Consider the following 19993-nt stretch of genomic DNA (forward strand, 5'->3'; position numbering starts at 1 on the left):
AAAACATGATCGGCGCGCGCCAAAACACAGCCGGCCAGAGCCATATATAGGGAGAGTTTGGCCATTCTCTGATCTTTTGCCGCCTCATTGGTGGAGCCTATTTTGACGTCAGAGTCGTCGTTGCGCCGCCCAAAAAGCCTGAATCCAAGCAGAATCCGCTTATGAGCCATCTGGTGCGCGCCATTTTGATGCTGTCCGCTGGTCGACAGCTTGGCTGTCGCACTGAATGCAATCTACAGCAATAACCGGCTTCTAACCCACAGCCGCCTGTGATAAGGGGGCTCTCTTGCCAAACTGAATAAGTTCAAGGACGAAGGGCTTTCGAATGACGATGTACGCACGTGTCTTCCCTCTTTGCATCGTAAACAACGATCAGCATTAATATTGCGTCGGCGACAGGCTGACTAAGGCTGCGTTCCAATACCCCGGTTAGGCGACTGCCTAGCGGTCTAACCCAGTCTAACCGGAAGTGCCGCCATGTTAAGTCTCGTTCCAAATCTCGCCAAGTCCGCTATTCAGTCGGCTACCGCCTAGTGCGCATCGATGCAGTCTGGTTATACGCCTGACCATCTGACAGCCGGGATGGAGACGTGCGTTGACGGTACCAGCGTGCCCGCTGTTTCTGCTGGCTTTAAATGTAAAGTTGCACATTGTGGTATGTTTTTTTTTTAACTGCGTAGAGAGTTGCAACACATGTTTAATTGTGAAGGTGACAGTTTATGCACGATGTCCTACAAACTTAGCAAGCCTGTTCCAATAGTGACAAGCAAAGGGGTCTACTCAGCTGCCTAGTCAGGCGGCTTCGCGGGCGCGAGGTATTGGAACGCAGCCTAAGGGACTACAATAGAGCATGGCGAGGGAGGTCGCTTAGCCGTGACGTCGCCTGACGCGCTTCAAGTTAAGCTCCTCCTAATTGCCAAACTCTTCCTATAAACGGCTCTGTAGCCGGCGCCATATTGGCGCCATCTATTGAATATGTAGGGGACCCTCTTCAGCGCCATCAGGGTCACAGAGCATGCGCAGAAGCGTTGTTAAAAAGGTCCATTCCGATTACCTGATACGCTGGAGGAGTGCTATGTTTCTCATAAGGCATAACGGCAAGATGAACACTACAGCCGTGGTGACGATGGTGAATTGGCGAGTTAGGAACCATTCGTGGCAGAAGTGTTGTCCATACGCGGAAGTAAACACTGAAAGAAAGTAAGGGGCAGTACAAATAACTTTAAAGCGAAAGTAAACAAACATGGAACATGGTAAATATGGAACAGTAAAACATGGAACCTAGGAGAAAAATTAACGCGTATCCTTCGCGCTGTTTCACCAACGGCGATAGCTGTCGTGTCCACCTGAGACATTAAAGGAGCATGGAAGTGACCCCCAAAATGTTTGTTTTTCGCTGCGACCTCTTACGAATAAAATGAGCTCCTGCGAAAGAACGATGAGCGCACGTAACCTACAGAGCATGCGCAAGGCTCTGTCCCGCAGATCTTTAAAAAACCTTCTCCACATCCAAAGCGTGCGTCTGCGAAGCAGAAGACGTCGTGACGTATAACTGGCTCCGGCACGTGACTAGTGACGTCCAACGGCACAGCTCTAGCATGCATAAGCGACGCGTGAGCCGAGAAGAAAAAACAAAAAGAGAAGGCCCTGAGCAGTTTCTACGTCACGCGGGGCTCATGTCTCTAGTCCGCGACTGCTTTTTCCGTCTGTCTTCTATAAATTTTATTGCGCAGAGACCGTACGCCGCAGAGCGAAAATATTTTGCATGGTGACTCCTTGTGGACATCTTCACAGATGAAGCAGGGTTTTGAGTCATGTTGAATGTCTCTTCCCTGCTCCTTCAAGTTTGCAACAGAGTCACTAAATAGGAGACAGAGTATCGCATTCCTTTTCCGCGCGGAAGCCGCCGTTCGGTGTCTGCGATTGAGCCGATCGTGTCACGTGGTTTCTCCTTCCAAGAACGCGTCGTCATGTTGAGCCCCTCCATCCAAAACCGGTTTCCTCTGTTTCGAGCTGGCTCGGCTGCGCGCTGTTCACCGGCGCAGAAGGGGGCGGTTGCCGTCCCATTGCCAGGGATCGGAACCGAAACTGAACCCGAACCGAAAACCGGAAAAAACCGTTATTTTCTGACGAACCCGAACCGAACCGAACCCGAATGATTTTTTTGCTTGTCCTGAGCCGAACCGGAACTGAACCGAAAAAAATTGATACGGTTACCGGTTCGGGAATCGGTTCAGAGGTGAATTAATTGTACTACTGACCGACCTTTTTTTTGCTCACCTGAACGGTTATCTCACGCCTTTCTCTTACAATCGTGTACGGTGAGCGTAAGCTTGCTTGCATGTAGCAAAATTACTGCCCGTGGACCGGTTAAACCGAGGCCGAAAAAAGTAACTGTTCCAATCCCTGTAAATGCCCCGACCGCTGACAGATTTTTTTTTTGTCTGTGTATGTGCGGGGGTGGGAGGGGGGGGGGGTTCTCCCTGAGCCGAACCCCAACCGAACCGATATACCTGAACCGGTTCAAGCTGATAATTTCGGTTCAGCGGAGCTAAACCCGAACCGAACCAATATGCCTGAACCCGAACCCGAACCGGACCGAAAAAAATACCGGTTCCGATCCCTGCCCATTGCTAGGCGACGCTATAAAAGCTATCTACAGGTATGAGCGATGAGATGGTCCAGGATAAGAGAGAGAGGTTATGCGTTTAATGGCGCAAAGGCAGCAAAAGAGAGGAGGAGGAGAGAGAGGAGGATGACGATAACAAGTGAGTATGGCAGTTAAAAGCTATCTACAAGTGTGAGCGATGAGGTGAGGAAAGAATCCGCACGTCTGCGCATGCGCTGGGTGAATAGTCGCTTTTGTGGATTGCATCGCCACGGATAGCGCTGGAGTCAGGGAAGCGCCATGGGATGCGGCCGTTATTGCCGCACACACTATACGCCGATTCTTGTATGACCTGCGTTCCATTTCTTTTTCGTTTCAGCTTTATGATCAATGTTTTTCCGGATGCAATTCCAAAATCTGCTCAGTTAAGGTCACTTTTCTTTTGTTACATAAGAATTGTGTGTAAAGGAAGGGGAGTACAGGTGGTTGGACAATGCAGCTCGTGATGCAATGTACCCCTCGCGTCTTCCAGGCTCAAAAAATTTCAAAAGCTGGCAGGTTCCACGGTTGCATTTACACGGCGAAGAACGTGACTCTGCGACCATATAGGGCACACACCGGGTTTAGACGGAAGTGTGTGCGTTAACTCACACTGTGCAGTTAACAAAGCATACAAAGCCGTTGTCGGTGTAGCGCCCTGTCTTCTTTCCGCATCATGTCTACGTTTGATCCTAACTAACTCGCTCGCATCAGTACTCTTGCAGCTGTCATTTTCTTTCCGTCGCAGAAATGTTGGTGCGGGCGTTCATACATCTATCATTTATCTATTTATTTATGTTAGATATAACAGAAACTACTTGAATGGGATACAACAAACAACTGCCTGTTAACAGGAGCGTGTTGCGTTAGCAGAATTAATGTGACATTCTTTTCCAGTCGGCCCGGCCAGGACGCATACTACCCCCCCCCTCACCTCTCCCCCATCTCTGTCCTGCTGTCCTTCCTTCATATGTCCACATCTGTACGCTGCTCATAGCAATAGCTGCTTCGTCGCATCAGCCCCACCCCCACCCCCCTGACCAAAGACTAGGGGGCGACCCCCCCAACTTTTCGCAAGGGCCGCAAGGCCCGCGTGGCTCTTACGGTACTGGGCGACAACCCGGAAATGAGCTGGGAACTTACATAATTCAGAGCTGCGATTATCGCATTATCTGCAACCTAAAAAGCGATAAAAACCGCGCTGTTTGGTGGTACATTTTAAAAGCGATAAAACCGCAGTGCAGGGGACACGAAAAGACGGCACACACACCAAACATTGAAACACAGTGCTTCGTGTGTGTGCCGTCATTTGGTGTCCCATGCACTGGGGTTTGATCGCCTCCGACTTCTCTAGGTTATGTAGCAGTCAAATTGTATTTGTACAAGTGCAGACGAGAAGAAAAAATATTTGCTATATTGTGCCTCTGCCGTATAGTGGTATTCCTTTTTCATAAGTTTCATCGAGGTTACCACTACCGACTGCTATTGAGAGTACTGAGACTGATATAGATATGGGGCTGCAAAAGTCGTCAGAGCAAGATTTTGAAGGCAAATACACGTGTGTGATTTGGATCGTGCATCCCTGGGGGACCAGGCACAATAAACAGAATAAGACTAATAGGAGCATGTCCATATAGTAGCATATATCCATATGTCCATCCATATGTCCATATAGTAGCATGTCCATATAGGAGCATGTCCATATAGGAGCATGTTGCTTTCTTCAAAAAACATCTGCCCCTTTTGTGGAAACATTAATTCCACAATCCCTTCTGATAAATGTTGCCATTCCATTCCTCCGATCACTACCATTGTGGCTTTCGGCGGACGTTAAAGAACCCTCATGTAGGTAAACACAATCCAGAGACCGACCACTGTGCCGTCGCTCATGATCAGAGTTGTCTAGCGACGTAAAGCCACGAACTACTATTACCATGTGTCATTCCTATCCCATTCTTAAACCGTTCCCACCATTCTATTCCTATTTGCGATGGAGACGGGGTGATTCCAGGATAATTTCACTACAGCAATGCCTGTCCTGCAACCCTAGTTTCTTCTTTTTTTCAATTCGAACTGACAGACGCGCGACCCAGCGATTGGTGCGCGAAGGAGAGAATTGAGAGTTTTGGCGTCTTAAAACTGACATCATCAAGAAGACCTGGACGCGACCAGTACTATACGAGAAGTCACGCCCTCGACATATTATTGCCTGTCTTATTCCAACTATTCATGTATATAAGTTAAAAATCGTACCGACGAATCGATGCTACGATTTTTTAACTTATGCAGAAATAATGACCATTTGCAGACGAAATCGTAGGTTAGGTTAGGTTGGGTTGGGTTGGGTTAGGGCTCGCCCCCCCTGCCGTGAAGGACTTACGATGCTTCTGCTCTTAAGCGTAGCTTATTTACTGACTCTAGCCTCACCTGCGGCACAAGCACCATGAAGCAAAGTCGGCAGTACGTTTCGAGTGCAATAATAAGTTTGGAGCGATATCTCGGCGCGATTCCGAAATATTTTCGCATTCCTCTTCCAAAGGACACGAAGCTTTGTTTATCTGCTCTGAACAATAAAATTTAAAAAAAGAACAGTTTTAAATGTGCTGTCAATACGCTCACATTAATAGTTGCAAGTGATTGTATGACGGGAACTGGCTTATCCGTGGTCCATGTCATGCTCTATGGTATACGTACCTGTTTCGCGAATGTGAGCTGAAAAATTTGAAATTCACACACTGACACAAATTATATTTCTAACTATTAGATTGCGCTTAGCTTATGAAAGTCAGTGAAATTGAGGTAGATCGTCATGTGAGTTTGTCTGATTAGCAACTAACTAATAGGAATAAAAAATTATGCTTCGCCATTATCTCACTTTTTTCCCCTGTGTTCCACGTCTTTCATACTATGAAAAGTAGCGGTAGCGGAGAAAGAGTCCGCCGCTATCCATGTTTTCTTTTTTCATTACTGATTTAAAATGCAGCGCGACCGCTACTCCGCTACTGAGAAAAGTAGCGAATACAGCAGTGTATACAACAGTGCTCCGAACAGACATTACAACGTGAGACTGTGGCGCCCCCTATGATGCGCAGAGGGAAGCGTTGTACAGGATGCTTCAGACCACCGCGCTTCAGATACTCTTCCGTCGACTCCTGAATCCGCCCCCCCCCCCTATCATGCCTCTCATTTTCCACAAATCGGGGGAGAGAACAACGTCCTTCTCAATAATGATTGGCTTGGAGCACGTTATGTGGTTAAGCTTCGCGCTCATCGTATTCTCGTAACTGCTCGTTCGGTGTAAAAGCGCACCAGCTCCGGTGGCGCAGCGGTAACGCGTGCGCTTGGAGACTGGGAGGTCCGCGGTTCGAATCCGCGGGCCGGCTGTGCCGTCTGGGGTTTTTCCTGGGTTTCCCTCAGATGTGTAATAGGCGTATGCCGGCACAGTTCCCCTGAAGTCGGCCCATGGACGCAGCTATCCTCCCCCCGAGCGGATTCCGCTCGGTCTTCCACTTCACCCTTTCCTCTCCTCCTCTCCACCACCTTTCCCTTCCCGAGAAACATGCCGCATAATCAGGCAGGCAGACCTCTCGGGTTCCTCCCAACGACACTCCTCCTCCTCCTCCTCGGTGTAAAAGCTCAAAAGTATCCAGGACCTACGCTAAAAGAAGGTAAGAAGCTCACCGCGGTCCGTAAGGTCGCCGATAATTATAAGTAGAGCTATGCAGACGCCGAAGTAGGTGACAAGAACGGACCAGGCGGACACATTCCGGGTCCTTGGACCACAGCAAGACTCGAGGACACCGTTGTACGTGCTGTCCCCGTAGGCATCCGAACAGTAGGCAAGAGCAAGGGCCGTTGAACCCAAGAGGAAAGTTACCACCTGCATGGACAACAAGTACTATCCACAGGATAATGCAGATGCCGCTGAAACGTGGGAAAGCTATTTTTATTTTCCCAAATTTTTTATTGTTTCACATGTTGTACACCATGTCCCAGTTCAGGTACAATGGGCCGCATAGTTTCTGTTCGGTACTTTATCCCTGACAAACGCGGAGGAAATTGTTTGTGACCTGTAGAGCACGCTGGTTAAGCTCAGCGAACAAGCATTCCCGTACTTGAACGAGCATTCCTGTTACACCCGAGGCAGCTTTCGGAACCTAGCGCTATGACACCTACGGACGCACCTCCTCCAGTATGCGAACCGGCTTTTGTACCTTCGACACACACACACACACGTCACGCAGCACGCTCAGTGCGGGCATTTACCTCCAGGTGGCTCAAGTTTATGCCTGCAACTCAACACGCCAACGCTTGCCGCGAGTTCTACTTGATACTGGTAGTGAAAGGATGTTCGCGCGCAATGACGTGCTGGCGCTACTTGATGCACCTTCGGTTTGACCAGAAGACATTACGGTCTTTGCGTTCGGCAATACCATTCGTCCCACACGCCGTTGTTGCCGTAAGGTAAAAAATCACGCTTTAAAGCCAGTTTTCAAAGGACAGCATCGAAGTGGAAGCACTGGTTGTACCCGAAATATGGACCGTGCAGAGTCTTCGATCCAACGCAGACATATTCGCCGTCTTAAAGGAATACCAGCGGATGTTTCCGCGCACATAGATATTTATCGTTCAGGAAAATCTTTGTTGCTGGGATACGATTACTACTGGCAGGGGTTAACAGGCGGCATCCAGCATTTTGATGTTTATCTGACCGCAGTAGAAATTTGGATGGGCACCGCTAGGTCGCCTGCAATGTGCAAGCACAGATGCCCATCGCAGCGCTGTATTCTGCGTGTACTTGTTGACAATGAAAGAAGCTTCGTTCACTGACCTATGGGAGCTTGATGCCATAGGCATAAACGACGCCGAAAGTATGGATGACACACACAAGGCATTATGAACTTTTAATTCTCTCATTGTGAAACGCGATCGTCGGTACGAGGTTCCTCTCGCTATAAGAGCAGGCGTGACTGCTAGCTTGGCCGAAAAATCTTTGGCCGTTCGGCGACTCCAAGGGGTAGCTGCGGCGCCTACAAAACGAACCCAAGCTTCTGCGGCAAGAGCACTGTGATGCAAGAGATTCAGTGATGAAAGAGCACTTCACTGAACAGCAGACGAACAGAGTCCCTTCAAACAAAGGACTCAACCACTACCAGGACATGTTTATTACTTACCACACCACGTAGTCCTTCGAAAGGACGCACTCATCACGAAGCTACGAAAATATATGAAGGGAGTTGCCTCAGGACAGAAGCCGCCGATATTTCGAACAGAGACTGTTCTTCTTCTGGGCACCGTCCTCATCATTGGCATGGTATTTAAAGGGTTAGGTGTGACGTGTTTAAAGGTTCATGCGAATTGTGGGTCAACAGCCCGGAGGGAAGAAAGGTTCCGTACGGGCTTCTACGGCCGGAGTGAATGGCTGCTTTGTTAGAGTGTGGAGGGGATTATGTGAACGTTGTGATCTAGGCTACAGACCGGTTACAGAAGAATGGAAGGTTCACGAACACGTGGACGACACGGGACAACAGGCAAGAATTGGCAAGCATAGCGAAAGATAAGGAGGCTAGTGGTTACGTGGGGAAAATTCCAGAACCAGCAAAGGTTTTTTTTTATATATATATATAATATTTTTAATACAAAGTTGTGGCATGCAATAAAGAAAGTAGGAAGCAGTGGCCATGCAGAACATAACAGATGATAATGGAGGTAGAAGGGAAAAGCATATTTTATTTGTGAAGTGTTTCTAGGGCGCCTTGTGATTTGTTGATACCGGACGGGTGAAGAGCGTTGAACTTGTATATGAGATAAGACTCCCTATCACGTCTGTCACGTGTGGATCTAAACCAGGTTTCTAGAATATATAGTTTAATGTTGTCAAAATTGTGACCAGGAACGTTAAAGTGTTCGGCGACTGCTTTGGGGAGTTTGTTGGACGTGTCGGTTCTGTGTCCGGTAAGGCGGTTGTTCATTTGTTGGCCGGTTTCACCAATGCATTGCACAGAGCAGTCGCAGCAGTCTTTCTGTTGGTGTACAGGTACACGCCAACGAGCTCTATACGGCTGACATCCCCGGCAGGCCAATTGTATCTAATAACAACACACCAACAGAAAGACTCTCGAAATTCCTGGACCACTATTTAAACCATATTCCGACAACACTGCCATCGCATGTACAAGACACACCCCACCTCCTCAGAATAATCAGAGATATAAACAACACCCGTACATTTGGTAGGGACACAATACTAGCCACGCTGGATGTGACATCACTGTATACTAACATCCCACACAACGACGGAATCACAGCCCTCTGCAATACCCTTTCTTCAACAAACACCAGAAAAGACACAGAAACCATACTCGCTCTAATGGACTTGGTCCTTAAACTGAACTACTTCGAGTTCAATGGCGAATACTACCTACAAGTACACGCTACAAGTATGGGCACACCTGTTGCACCCACATACGCAAGTATCTTCATGGGGTTCTTAGAAAACAAAGTTCTCAGCGCCCTCTCATTAAAACCCACGGTGTACCTTCGATACATCGATGATATACTGATAATATGGGAACACGAGGAACATGAATTTCAAAAGTTCATAGATCTACTGAACACCGCACATAGCAACATAAAGTTCACATCACAACAGTCAACTCACTTAATTAACTTCCTCGACACCACAATATCACTAGACAACGGCAACCTCATCACAACCCTGTACAAAAAAGCCAACTGACAAACAACAATACCTTCACTTCAAGAGTCACCACCCGCGTCACTGTAAGGTTGGAATTCCTAATGGGCAGAGTGTAAGACTACGCAGAATTTGTTCAAACGACACAGATTACGCTGAGAAGCTTGACGAACTCTGCAGTACACTTGCCCAAAGGGACTATCCAGACTCCCTCCTAACCGAATTCCGTCGCAAGGCACTCACACTCGATCGAGACGAAGTTCTGGAAAACCGAAAAAATCCTGACGCGTGCCAAATAAGTTTCATCACAAGATATTCCAACGCACTTCCAAACATCAAAGCCATTCTACAGAAGCACGAGCCCCTCCTGCAAAGCAGTGACCGACTTAGCAATATATTCACAAATCCCATACAGGTGACATACCGACGCGCAAAAAACCTGGCAGACTCCTTGGTCAATGCCAAAATCAGCAAAACGAGCACTCCGTACACGGGAACACGACCCTGCAACCTCCCGCGCTGCAAAACATGCAAGCACGTTCAACACGCTAACTCCATCAAAAGCACTGCGAGCAATTACACCCACCCCGTTAACCACGCATTCACATGCACAAGCTCCAATGTCATATACTGCATTGAATGCGGCGACTGCTCTATGCAATACATTGGTGAAACCGGCCAACAAATGAACAACCGCCTTACCGGACACAGAACCGACACGTCCAACAAACTCCCCAAAGCAGTCGCCGAACACTTTAACGTTCCTGGTCACAATTTTGACAACATTAAACTATATATTCTAGAAACCAGGGTTAGATCCACACGTGACAGACGTGATAGGGAGTCTTATCTCATATACAAGTTCAACGCTCTTCACCCGTCCGGTATCAACAAATCACAAGGCACCCTAGAAACACTTCACAAATAAAATATGCTTTTCCCTTCTACCTCCATTATCATCTGTTATGTTCTGCATGGCCACTGCTTTCTACTTTCTTTATTGCATGCCACAACTTTGTATTACATATATTACAAAAAGAAAAACCTTTGCTGGTTCTGGAATTTTCCCCACGTAACCACTAACCTCCTTATCTTTCGCTATGCTTGCCAATTCTTGCCTGTTGTCCCGTTTCGTCCACGTGTTCGTGAACCTTCCATTCTTCTGTAACCGGTCTGTAGCCTAGATCACAACGTTCACATAATCCCCTCCACACTCTAACAAAGCAGCCATTCACTCCGGCCGTAGAAGCCCGTACGGAACCTTTCTTCCCTCCGGGCTGTTGACCCACAATTCGCATGAACCTTTAAACACGTCACACCTAACCCTTTAAATACCATGCCAATGATGAGGACGGTGCCCAGAAGAAGAACAGTCTCTGTTCGAAATATCGGGGGCTTCTGTCCTGAGGCAACTCCCTTCCTACATTCTACCAGTTCGCTGGATTTCTACCCATCTACGAAAATATATGTACGTTGATGGATGTGCTTGATGTCGTTTGCATACAAAAACCAAACAGAGGATAAATTGCAAACGCCTAGTACTTTAGAAGATAAATCCGCATTAAGTACGTGAGAATCTTACTGTTATTCTTACCATTGCTATTCAAATTCGACTCCGTGTCAAGTGTTCACATTACTAAATTTCGTATTCCAGCTTTGTACCGTTGGCTTTTCAGAGAGGAGACGGAAAACGGACCAAATGGTATACGGCATAGATCAGATCAAACATGATAGAAGACTACACATGGCTCTAATTTTCTTTTAACTTCATTTCCAGTTTGTATGAGAGCTTGCCTCTTTGCACGAAGGAGGGTAAAGTTTGGAGGGACCTCATGGCAATATGTCCACTCACAAGGCACTAATATGGGAGTATTCGTAGAAGAGCATTGTTCTTGACATGGCTCCTCAGAATAAGTCACTTCACCAAACTTTGAGCTGATACCCTCGTATTTGGGAGAGGGGCCAATAAGGTAGCACAACAGGCAATAGGGAGAGAGTAAACGTGGAGTTGCGCAGACACCTGACCTATTACATAGCGTATTCGCGGCCGATGTTCACACTATAAGAGCCCACTAAAAGCGTGCATTGCTTATACGACATACACTCTTAAAAATGAACTTCACCACATAGCACGCTCCAAGCCAACCATCATGCCGAGTGACATCGTTCTCTCACACGATTTGTGGAAAACGGGAGGCGTACGCATTTTTGTGACAATTAACATTTCTGCATAAGTGTCACAAAAAGGCGTACGCCTCCCGTTTTCAACAAATCAAGGAAGGGAACGATATCACCCGGGATGATGGTTGGCTTGGAGCGTGCTATGTGGCAAAGTTCATTTTTAAGAGTGTAGGTCTAGGCAGTTTATGTAACTATTAGGTAAGCAACACTCTTAGAAATGAACTTCAACGCATAGCACGCTCCTACCCAACCATCGTCTCGAATGATATCGTTATCTGACCTGATTTATTGAAAGCGGGACGCGTACGCCCTTTTTTGACACTTACGCTGTTCATAAATGTCACAAAAAAGGCGTGCGCCACCCGTTTTCAACAAATCAGTGCAGATAACGATATTATTCGAGATGATGGTCGTCTAGGAGCGTACCATGCGGTGAAGTTCATTTTTAAGAGTGTACACTCTAAAACAGAACTTCACGCTGTGCGCCAACCATTGCGAAGAATGATAGGGTTACCGCTTCTGATTCGAAGAGAGACGGGGGCGTACGCCTCCTTGTGGCAATTTTCATATACCCAAATTGTCACAAAAAGGCGTACGCCCCCCTCTCTCTTCGAATCGGAAACGATAACCATATCATTCGAGGCAATGGTTGGCGTACTGCGTGCTATGCGGTGAAGTTCTGTTTTTTGGAGTGTAGTCCATAAACCTCTGGCAGGTGCATATATACAACATTGTGCTCCACACCGCTGCTACTTCTCGGGGCTGTGGACTCGAAGAAGCGATGGAGCTGCACCACATGTTGGAACGGGAGCTTTTCTAGAGTTGACGGTGATGTGCCAAGAGAGAACAGCCAACAACAGCTGTGCTGACAACAGTGCTGTAAGATACACTCTTAAAAATGAACTTCACCGCATATCACGCTCCTAGCCAATCATCACTCCGAATGAAAACGTTCTGGCCACAGATTTGTTGAAAACGAGAGGCGGAGCCTATTTTGTGCCGTACACGATGGACACGAAATAGGCTCCGCCTCTCGTTTTCAACAAATCGGGGGCGAGAACGTTGTCATTCGGGATGATGGTTGGCTAGGAGCGTGCTATGTGGTGAAGTTCATTTTTAAGAGTGTATGTACTGTATGTATGTAGGTTGAGGTTTTTTTGGCTCAATGGCTACTTAGGCCAAAGAGCGCCAAGTCACAAGAGTGTATGCTTCTTTTGTCATACGTGGCCTTAGAAAATTATTCGTACATGGATGAAAGACTGCTGCACTAACTGAGAACTTGAGAACTTGTGTCTGAGACGTCAAGCGGGCACTTACCACTTGCACGACCGTACCAATCAAAAGGCCGCCACACTCGTCATACACGGCTGGATAGTGCAGCAAACCAGCTCCGAAGGCACAACTCACCAGCATAAAAGACACGCCCTGCCAACCTCCTGCAAAAATTAAAGCGTAGTAATGAACACACTCTAAAAACATAACTTCACCGCAGAGCACGTAGTGCGCCAGTCATTGCCGCGAACGATAGGGTTATCGCTTTTGATTCGAGGAGAGAGGGAGGCGTACGCCTTTTTGTGGCAATTACCATATACCCAAATTGCCACAAAAAGGCGTACGCCCCCTTCTCTCCTCTAATAGGAAGCGATAATACTATCATTTGTGTCAGGTTGGCGCACAGCGTGCTATGCGGTCAAGCCCTGTTTTTAGAGTGAAGCGTGTAGCGTTCAGTGATAAGTAATTTGACAACGGAGACTTTGGTGCAACATGTGGTAAGTCAATGTGGAGCGATGCAAGAACTGTGCGGTGCAGAGATATGTTATCGAATGATCTATTTCGCCTTTTTGTTTACGTTATCGTTGTTCCGTCAAAGTGATGACCTTTCTGTACCGCGACCTGTGGCGGATATATCGGTAGATGTACGGTTACTGAGGTACACAGGTGAACTTTTGGCCCTATGTTTTTTCCGACCTACCCTTTTTACTTAATCACTATCCACCAGCGGTGATAACGTACATGCCTGCGCTCGGAGCCGAACTTCGGTTACTCAGTCATAGCATACACATTTCGCCTACGGCAATGTGAACCACACTGACTAACGAAGCCCTTGCCTACCATTGCAAAAGGTTTCTTGCACTAGCTTCTCTTTCTAGCTCGTATACAAACAAAAAATGAAAGTCCGTAATATCATATATTAGCACAAAGTACCAGGGAGGCGGCCCAGACTCAGATATTCCGTATGTGCTGCCGGCCTGCACCAAAACTACGTCTAACACGGCCGGTGTCCTCCCGCTGAGTTTTTGAGCAGCACATACAATCCCTCACGCAGACACAGTATCGTGCACGGAAGGTGTCAGTATCGTGTAGCCTTCGGGCACACAACCAAACAGTGGGCAGTGACACCTTTGGCATGGTGTGCGGTTGCCTGCATACACTCAGTAGTGAGCATAGAAATCTTATGGGGTATGCTAGAAAGAAACCTCCGAAACTAGGACGTACGGGCGAGGGGAACGCCATATTGAATCAGCCATCCTCGCAACAGCAGCGCTCCGTTCCGCCGATAAGCTTATCGGATAGCACAACGTATATACACAGCTAGCACTCTAACTAGAAAACAAGGCCTGTGCTCAAAGGTATGAAACACGTAAACGGTACACACAACAAGCTTCCATATACACCATCCCCCAGTGCCTCCGCCGCTACCTCTACCAGCCTTGGCTACGGGCCTGGGTACGACCAGACAGTGAAAAAATCCGTAGCCAACGAAAGCGCCGGAGCAAACGTTGCCAACAGTTTTGGCAATCGCACCTGTTTTCACGGGCTAAAGGCAGGCTCCCACAGCCAGGTCACCGGAGCTCATGCAAAACTGCCGTCAAACTAAGGAAGCCGCCATTAGGCGTCCTTGTGTTGCCAGGCCAGAACTGGCGGACCCCGCTAGTTTTGGCGGAGGAAATCTGAACAATGGTTTTGGTTCATGTTTGTCTTTTGTCACTGTGTGTACCAAACAAAGACGTGTGAAACGTGATAAAAAGCGATTAAATCTAGAGTGGGGTCATATCTTGTGTGTTTTATTGTTCCGATGACTGGCCTCCACCTCTGAGCTTTCTAACTTGAGCCTACTTAGACTTAGGTTTCTATTCCGTGGTTGTCAAACCTATCAAGCCATAAAACGCGTGAACGTATGTATTGGCGATTTCAAAGATATCGTGGTTACCGATGCCTTTAAATGGAGCCGAAATCCGAGAGCTTCGACGCTCTGTTTCGGAAGTCAGCAACATAAACATGAAACTCCCCATTGGCCTCTGGCGATGGAACTCCCCATTCAAAATAATAAGGTTATTGTTGTTGCCCAATAAATGCATAAAAGAGAACTGCAAGCAGTGCAGAGAGGGTGGATCAGGAGAATCTTTCCTAAAGTAAGTAGCCTACTTTTCCTACTTTCATGTGTGTGAAATTCTTCCACTATGTTTTTGAGTGAATTAAGTTTGTCTTTCCCTGGCCGTGCAGCTTTGTACATCCAATATGTATAGACATAGCTCTGTATTTGTAACATTCACCCAAACCTATAAATTTCAACATAAGAAATATTTTACTAACACAGCATTGACTAGAGGGCACATGCCGCAAGGTAGCATGCCGCTTAACACCCACCTTATCCCAGTTACTTATATTTGTTTGATCCCATCTGCCATGTCTTTGTTCAACCACCTGAGAAAACGTGCCGAAAGAAACAGTGCAAGTTACTAAGAAAATAATTGCATTTCAGATACAAGTACACACACATATAGGAGCACCTTGTATTTTCCTCAAGATAATACAAGCACTCAGATATTTTCAGTCTGGGAATATGGCAAGCAGGTGCTGCACCATCCCATTTACAGCTCCACTCGGGAAGGCTCTGGGGATGCATGCACCTGCAGCTGGAGATCCTATAGCTTTTTCCGACACATTTGAAGGTGTATTGTGCGTGTGCTACATAATGATAAAGAGGGCACTAATTCTGTTGTTCCTGTAACATTGTTAATGAAAATTGGTCGCCCTCACAGGCTCCCACAACAACATATGGAACGATATTCGAAATGGGTTCAGCGACGTGAGGAAGTGAATGTGAAATCCTACACTGACTGCAAACACGACCTCATGTGCCCCACTCATTTTCAGCAATGCTTCTTTTATGGTAGACACAGTCGAGCTGCACTGAAGCCGGGTGCATGCCCTAGCGTTCCGGCACCAGGTCAACAAAGTATTAGGCCTGTGCGAATAGTAATTTTCAAGTTCGAATCGAATACGAATCGAATATGGAGTACCACCGAATCGAATACCGAATATATTCGAATCGAATACGAATAATCGATGCGTAGAACACAACGATTTTACTTTTATTGAAGCAAGGTAGGCTACACAGAACACTCACAGAGTATTTCCATTCAAAAACACCAGCTGCTCCACATGCTCTGGCAACAGGTCAGTGCGATGATCTGTAACTGTGTTGGAGCATGCAGAAAACAGTCTTTCACTGGCAACCTGGGTTGCAGGTATTGACAGATATTTTTGGGCTGCCTTACACAATCTTGGGTACCTCTTTTGCCCTACTTCTCTCCACCACGTAAGTGGGTTGTTCACGCTAGGCAAGAGTGATGATCCAAGGTAGTCAGCAACTTCTTCTGTAGTGTCCGTTTCAGGCGAGGATGCTCCCTTTCTAGTTGCCAACTCTTCAAACCCTTCCCACACAGTTGACTTGCCTCCGCGAGTCACACTTGTCTGTGCCACAGCTGTGTCTTGGGGACGAAGAGCTTCCACTGATTCTTTTTCAACTTCTGTGCATAACAAAACTTTCGCATAGTTCTTTTCTGATCCTGTCTCAAAACACACGTCCTTAAATCTCGGGTCAAGAAGTGTTGCAAGAATGCACAGGGGAGTCATTTTGTAGTCCGGAAACCTTGTTTTCAGTGACGTTACGACGTTTCTGGCAAACATTATGGTGTCTGCTTCTGACTTATCCAATACTCTTTCAAGGAAGGTCTGCACACAGTGCAGCAGGGGAATGACCTCAGATAGTGTGGGGTACTTTGCTGAGCATGCTAAAGTTGTTGCTTCACTTAATGGCTTGAGGACCGACACGTAGGCAGATACTTTGAGCCATTCACTGGCTGACAGTTCAAAATGAGCGTCAATAGCTGCGAGGTGTGCTGCAATGACAGGTCTAAGCTCTAAGAGACGGGACAGCATAAGGAACTCACTGTTCCATCTGGTTGGGACATCCTGAATAACTTGAAGTTCCTTGGCTCCCATACTCCTTTGAATCTCGTGAAGCTGTGCTCTAGCATGAGAGCTGCGTTTGTAGTGCCCCACGATCGATTTTGCTTTTGAGCACAGGCTCTGAAACCCTTGTGTAGCAGTTTTGGCGTCGTGCACGCAGAGCTGTAACGTATGTGCGAAGCAAGCGATATATGTCCAGTTCGTGCGAGAGACAGCTGCTACAAAATTACGCGCGTCGTCGGTAGCAACATAGCCTGGTAGTGATGCTGGGATGTGCCACTCTTCTGCGACGGTTTCCAGCAGGCTCCTCAGGTGTTCAGCAGAATGCTCTTGCTTGATCTCTTGGCAAGCAATAACGAAACTTCGTGGCACAAAGTCGTCGTCCAGCACATGAAAAGTTAGTGAGACGTAGCTGTCACCGGCACGTGATGTCCAGCTGTCACTTGTGATGCTATAACAGCACGGCGATCTTTCCAAAACAGTGAGCAGTTCGTCCTGGAGGCGTTGTTTCGCTTCTTCGTACATCTTGGGTATGACCGATCTCGAGAACGTAGTACGCACAGGAACGTTATATTCGGGAGCGAGTAAGTCCAGGAGACTGCGAAATCCTGGCTCGCAGACGATGCTGTACGAATGCATCCCACGTACGATGAACGATGCGAGTCTCCCAGTTATCCTTCGTGCACGTGGAGAGTCTGGCGATAGTTTCGGTTTGAAGGCACTGAAAGACGCGATGTCATTCCCTGCGGGTCGCTTTTTCACGGCAGGTTCGGATGTTGTCAGCTGGGCCTGGGCTTTCAGGCTTTCAAAGCTCTTAAATTGAGTGGGGTGCCGTTTTAAATGGTTCACCAGTGTGGTTGTCGTCCCCGTTGGAGTCTTCAACAATGAGCCGCAGACTAAACACTTCAATGCACCATCGCTGGGGTCAAAAAAGTTCCAAATCACGCTTCTGCGTGCCCCTTCAGGGCCGCTGGAGGTTGCCATTTGCTTCAGGTACAAAGCTGCATAAAGCAGGACACACACGCGTCCCAGTGTGAACGCTGTTGTTCTTCCTCGGCGCGTTCGTCTCTACCGCGAACCATCCATGCTACATCCAACTGCCTGAAGCTCCAGCCGCCCCGGTGCGGTGCACGAGAACGGAAAAAAACTTCGCGCATGCGCACAGCGATCACTTCTCGGTTTGACACGCCGGGCAGATCACGTGCGTTTCCTATCTGCACTCGTGAGCGCTGGTGAGCGCGTTCGGCACGTTCCTTAGACTCCCAGTTGACGCGTCGATAGCGACTGCGTCATAGGGCACAGCTTGGCTGCCCTACTGAACAGTGATTGGCTAGCCCGCATTTGTCGCTCCTAAACCACAATGCAGTGGCTTCAGACCCAGTTAAACTTATCTTTATCTTATCTTTAGGCTGCTGTACCAAATATAGGTTGAAATCAACAATTGTCGTGTGTCTTGTCTGAAGCTGCTGCCTGGCTTAGGAGCGACAAATTTAGATTAGCCAATCACTGTTCAGTAGGCTTAGCGTGCACCAATGAGGGCCAGCCATCAGTAGGCTTAGAATGGACCAATCGGTGCGAAGGGCCAATCAGCGTGAAGTGGGCGGAGCCAGTAAACAGTTTCGCCATCTGGTGTCAGTGGGCTTAGAACGGGCCACCGAGGGCCAATCGGTGGCTTAGATTGGGGACGGCCAATCAGAGCGTCTGGAAAGTCTGGGAAGGTCATCAGCAGGTTTCATGTGGACCGGCTTAGAAGTTTGAATCAGTAGGCTTAGAATAGACCAATCAGCATAAAGTGGGTGGAGCCAGTAAAGAGTTGCGCCACAAGGTAAGCTTGAACGTGTGAGATAAAGCCGCAGCGGGGTCGCTGCCATCTTGCGGGCGCGAATGAAGACTATGTTCAGAGAGCCAATCGGTGGGCTCAGAACCGGCCAATCGGTGGCGGCGGCCAATCAGAACGCTTAGAAACTCTGGGAGAGTGATCAGTAGGCTTAGAATGGAGCAATCAGCGGAGCTCAGCGATCGGCGTGCACCAATCAGCGTGGAGTGGGAAGAACCAAGTAATTAGCATAAAGGGGAGGAGCTATGGTCAACCAATCAGCGATCAGTGGGCTTAGCATGGGCCAATCAACGTAAGTGAGCGGAGCCAAGCCAACTAATTAGCATTAAGGAGCGGAGCTATGGTCAACCAATCAACGATCAGGAGGCCTGGCATGAGTCAATCAACGTAAAGTGGCGGAACTAATGGCAGCCAATCAGATGGATTTGGAATTGGCTTGTGTTGGCTTAGAACTGGATTTTGGCTTAGAATTGGATTAGAGAAAACACTTGGCTATAGGACTTCTAATTATACTACTAATGTTGCTAGCCTTTTTCCAAAGTGGCTTGCTTATGGTCAACTTGATGCCACCCCAGAACTCGTACCGCAAGAACGAACGACGAAATAGTCCTCTTTTTAAAGGGACCATGAAATGATTTTCACGAATTCCGAGTATTCTGCAGGAAACCGTTCTCATGATCTCTCACTAGCGTACACACATCGACTTTTTACTGTATTCAGTACAACGGGGGCGCAGTTATCAGACAAAAATAGCAGGGCGTGACCGCTGGATATATGCCTTCGAAACGGGCTTACGTCATCGCCATGCAATTCTCTCATCCAACTGTGAACGACGAGGAGGACACACCCCGCGGGACCATGTGGGTGCATGGTTTCGGTTTGGACAACAACGACGTTGTATATCTGCCGTCGAAATCACTTGAAATATGGCGAAAGGCAAATTGTCAGCAATGGAGGAAGAGATTATGCGACACACACAGCGTCTGTGGATCGTACGGTACTCAGCAGCTCGCTTGTCACCGACGTCACCGCATGTCAAAGTTCATAATGTAAAATGCTTTACTCAGAACACTGGCTTAACACAACAATTAAGAATAAAGAGAGTAAACGTTTCATTGCCTCTCCAGGTGGCATCATCCCTCCAACAGAGAACAATCAAAAACAACATCAAAGGAGTCAAATCGGTGGTCCGCATTCCTTTCATCCAATGTATTTCATACGCTATTTGGAGGGCACTGTGCCCATCAGGCATTTTGACTGTGCATATCAAGTTGAGTGCATAGAATCTGATACAACCTACATTGGCGAGATAGACAAAAGACGTGGGACAAGACTAAAAGAGCCAGGGCTACTAATGCTTAGCTTAACTAAACAG

At 47.6% G+C, this 19993-nt stretch overlaps 1 protein-coding gene across 3 annotated transcripts in view; it reads right to left on the reverse strand.

The window, feature by feature from the left end:
- LOC135383079 (sodium-coupled neutral amino acid transporter 7-like) overlaps positions 1–19993 on the reverse strand; it is an 84217-nt gene that overhangs the window by 33544 nt on the left and 30680 nt on the right. For 2 of the 3 annotated variants that reach the window (XM_064612699.1, XM_064612700.1), the window contains exons 3-5: positions 12843–12961; positions 6329–6527; positions 1055–1190 (exon numbers count right to left, since the gene is read on the reverse strand). In XM_064612699.1, coding sequence (XP_064468769.1) covers positions 1055–1190; positions 6329–6527; positions 12843–12961 — 454 coding nt within the window. The remainder of the gene's footprint in view (positions 1–1054; positions 1191–6328; positions 6528–12842; positions 12962–19993) is intronic. The other variant, XM_064612701.1, reaches the window with a different exon arrangement.

The sequence above is a fragment of the Ornithodoros turicata genome, chromosome 2 (assembly GCF_037126465.1).
Source record: "Ornithodoros turicata isolate Travis chromosome 2, ASM3712646v1, whole genome shotgun sequence".
Lineage (NCBI taxonomy): Eukaryota > Metazoa > Arthropoda > Arachnida > Ixodida > Argasidae > Ornithodoros > Ornithodoros turicata.